This window comes from Penaeus chinensis, chromosome 32 (genome assembly GCF_019202785.1).
Source record: "Penaeus chinensis breed Huanghai No. 1 chromosome 32, ASM1920278v2, whole genome shotgun sequence".
NCBI lineage: Eukaryota > Metazoa > Arthropoda > Malacostraca > Decapoda > Penaeidae > Penaeus > Penaeus chinensis.
The window spans coordinates 14,074,796-14,077,295 of record NC_061850.1 but is presented as its reverse complement, the minus strand read 5'-3'; the positions used below and the strand labels follow the sequence as shown (position 1 = coordinate 14,077,295).

At 49.6% G+C, this 2,500-nt stretch overlaps 1 protein-coding gene across 2 annotated transcripts in view; it reads left to right on the top strand.

Annotated features, from left to right (window-relative positions):
* The window catches only part of LOC125042381 (unconventional myosin IC-like), a 39,420-nt gene that overhangs the window by 14,499 nt on the left and 22,421 nt on the right, over nt 1-2,500 (top strand). For both annotated transcript variants that reach the window (XM_047637966.1, XM_047637965.1), the window contains exon 2: nt 1,715-1,865. In XM_047637966.1, the coding sequence (XP_047493922.1) occupies nt 1,740-1,865 (126 nt within the window). In that variant the 5' untranslated portion in view covers nt 1,715-1,739. The remainder of the gene's footprint in view (nt 1-1,714; nt 1,866-2,500) is intronic.

Genomic DNA, 2,500 nt, shown 5'->3' with positions numbered 1-2,500 from the left:
AGACAGACAGACAGACAGGCAGAGAGAGGGACAGACAGACAGACAGGCAGAGAGAGGGACAGACAGACAGACAGACAGACAGACAGACAGACAGACAGACAGGCAGAGAGAGGGACAGACAGACAGACAGAGAGAGGGACAGACAGACAGACAGTGAGGGACAAACAGACAAACTGACAGACAGACAGACAGACAGAGGGACAGAGACAGAAAGGCGGACAGACCCCAAACCAGGGAAATCCGCCTTCTTATCCCACCGCTAAATGTTAAGCCGCGATAAGAAATCCCAGACTTATCCTCGTCTCGTTCTTATCAAGGAAGGAGGGAAGGAGACGCACAAAAAGAATATAAGAGCGAAGTGAAGAAAGAGGGAAAGAAATAGTGAACAGGGGGGGGGGGGGGGTGGAATCTATAAATACAAACTGGATGGGACGAAGGGGGAATGACCAACAAAGAGAGCGAATGCAATATAAAATCCGTAACCCGAAAGAAAAAGAACGAAAGAAAGAGAGAGAGAATTTTACAGTGTAATACTTCTTGAGCAATGATGCCTTGTTGCGTCGCTGTACTTTGCCCCCCCCCCCCCTTCGCCTGCCTCTCTCTCTCTCCCTCCCTCTCCCTCTCCCTCTCCCTCTCCCTCTCCCTCTTGCTCTCCTCTCTCTCTCTCCCCCCCCCCTCTCTCTCTCTCTCCCTCTCTCTCTCGCTCTTCTCTCTCTCTCTCGTCTCTCTCTCTCTCTCTCTCTCTCTCTCTCTCTCTCTCTCTCTCTCTCTCTCATCTCTCTCTCTCTCTCTTCTCTCTCTCTCTCTCTCTCTCTCTCTCTCTCTCTCTCTCTCTCTCTCTCTCTCTCTCTCTCTCTCTCTCTCTCTCTCTCCCCCCCCTCTCCCTCTCTCTCTCTCTCTCTCTCTCTCCACTCTCTCTCTCTCTCTCTCTCTCTCTCTCTCTCTCTCTCTTCCTCCCTCCCTCCCTCCCTCCCTCCCTCCCTCCCTCCCTCCCTCTTCCCCCTCTCACTCGTAAGACTATCTTCCCTTCACCCCCCCCCCCCCCGCATTGCCTCCCCATCACTTCTCCTCCCCCTCCTCTCCCTCCTTTTCCTCCCTGTTCTCCCACACATCGTCACACGTGTCACTTTCTCCCTCCCCCCCCCCCTCAATCCGCTCTCCTCCAGCTATCCAAGTTAGGTTAAGACGCTTGATAATTGTTTATTGACTGCAAAGCCTTATCTTGATCCGGCCCCGGTTATTGGTTACACGGATTTCCCCGGCAAGGACGCCAGTTGGTGTCCGCATGCGTGTGTATTAATTCGTTATTATTATCTTTTTATTTGTTGTTATTATGGTTGTTGTTGTTGTTGTTGTTTCTGTTATGATGGCGGTGGTGGTGGTAGAAAGGTTTAGAGAAACCAAGACGGCGAACGATTTTGAAGAGAAACAAGAATTGAACAGAAAGGGCGAATAACCACAGATTGATATAAAAATGATAACACTTCCTTTCTATTTCCTCCTCCTCATCCCTCCTCTTCCTCCTCCTCATACTCCTCATCCTCCCAATCCCCCTGCTCTTCCCCCTCTTCCCCTTCCTCCTTCCTCTTCCTCTTCCTCATCCTCTTAGTCCACCCTTCCCCCAAATCTTTACATATTTACCACTCCTTTGTTTATTATCCGGCCCTTTCTTGCCCCCCCCGTGTCTCACGCGCCCCTCTCTCCCTCCCTCCAGCGGCGGGCATCAGGCACTGGTGAGGATGGAGAGCGTGCTGGAGGACCGGGAGCGCTACGGCGTGCCCGACGCCATCCTGCTGGAGGACTACCAGAACGAGGCCGTGTTCATCGACAACCTCAAGAAGCGCTACCACGAGAACGTCATCTACGTGAGTGTTTGGCTCTGGTGCTCGGCCGCCTGGGTTCTGGCTGTTTTGTTTGTCTGTTTGTTGGATTGATTATTGGTTAATTTGTTTATTTTTTATTTTATTTTGTTTTGTTTATTTATTTATTGAATTTTGGTGATTTTGGTTTTATTTTTAATTTTTTTACGAATGGGAATGTTATATTTTATCTCATTTGATATATTTTGTTTAAGGGGAGGATTTTTATGTTCATGTTTTCATTTGGTTCTTCCTTTTTCGTGCGTTATTCCCTTTCCCCATTCCCCTCATTTTCATTCCTAATCCCTTCACTTTTCGTTCCCTCTTACCCATTCTCATTCCCCATTCGCTCCCTTTTCGTCCCTCATACTCATTTCCGTTATTTCATTCTCTCGTTCCTCATGCTCTCATACCCCTTTCCCTTTCCCTCATTTTCTCATCTCCTCCCATTCCTGCATTTCCTCGCTCCTCCCATCCTCCCACTCCTTCATTTTCCCATCATGCCCTCCCATTCCCTCATTCTCTCTCCTCTCTCATTCCCTCATCCTTTCCCCCGCCCAATACCCTCATTCACTCTCCCCTCCCATTTTCCCATTCTCTTATCCCCCCTGATCCCCCCTCCCATTCCCCCATTCCCTCGT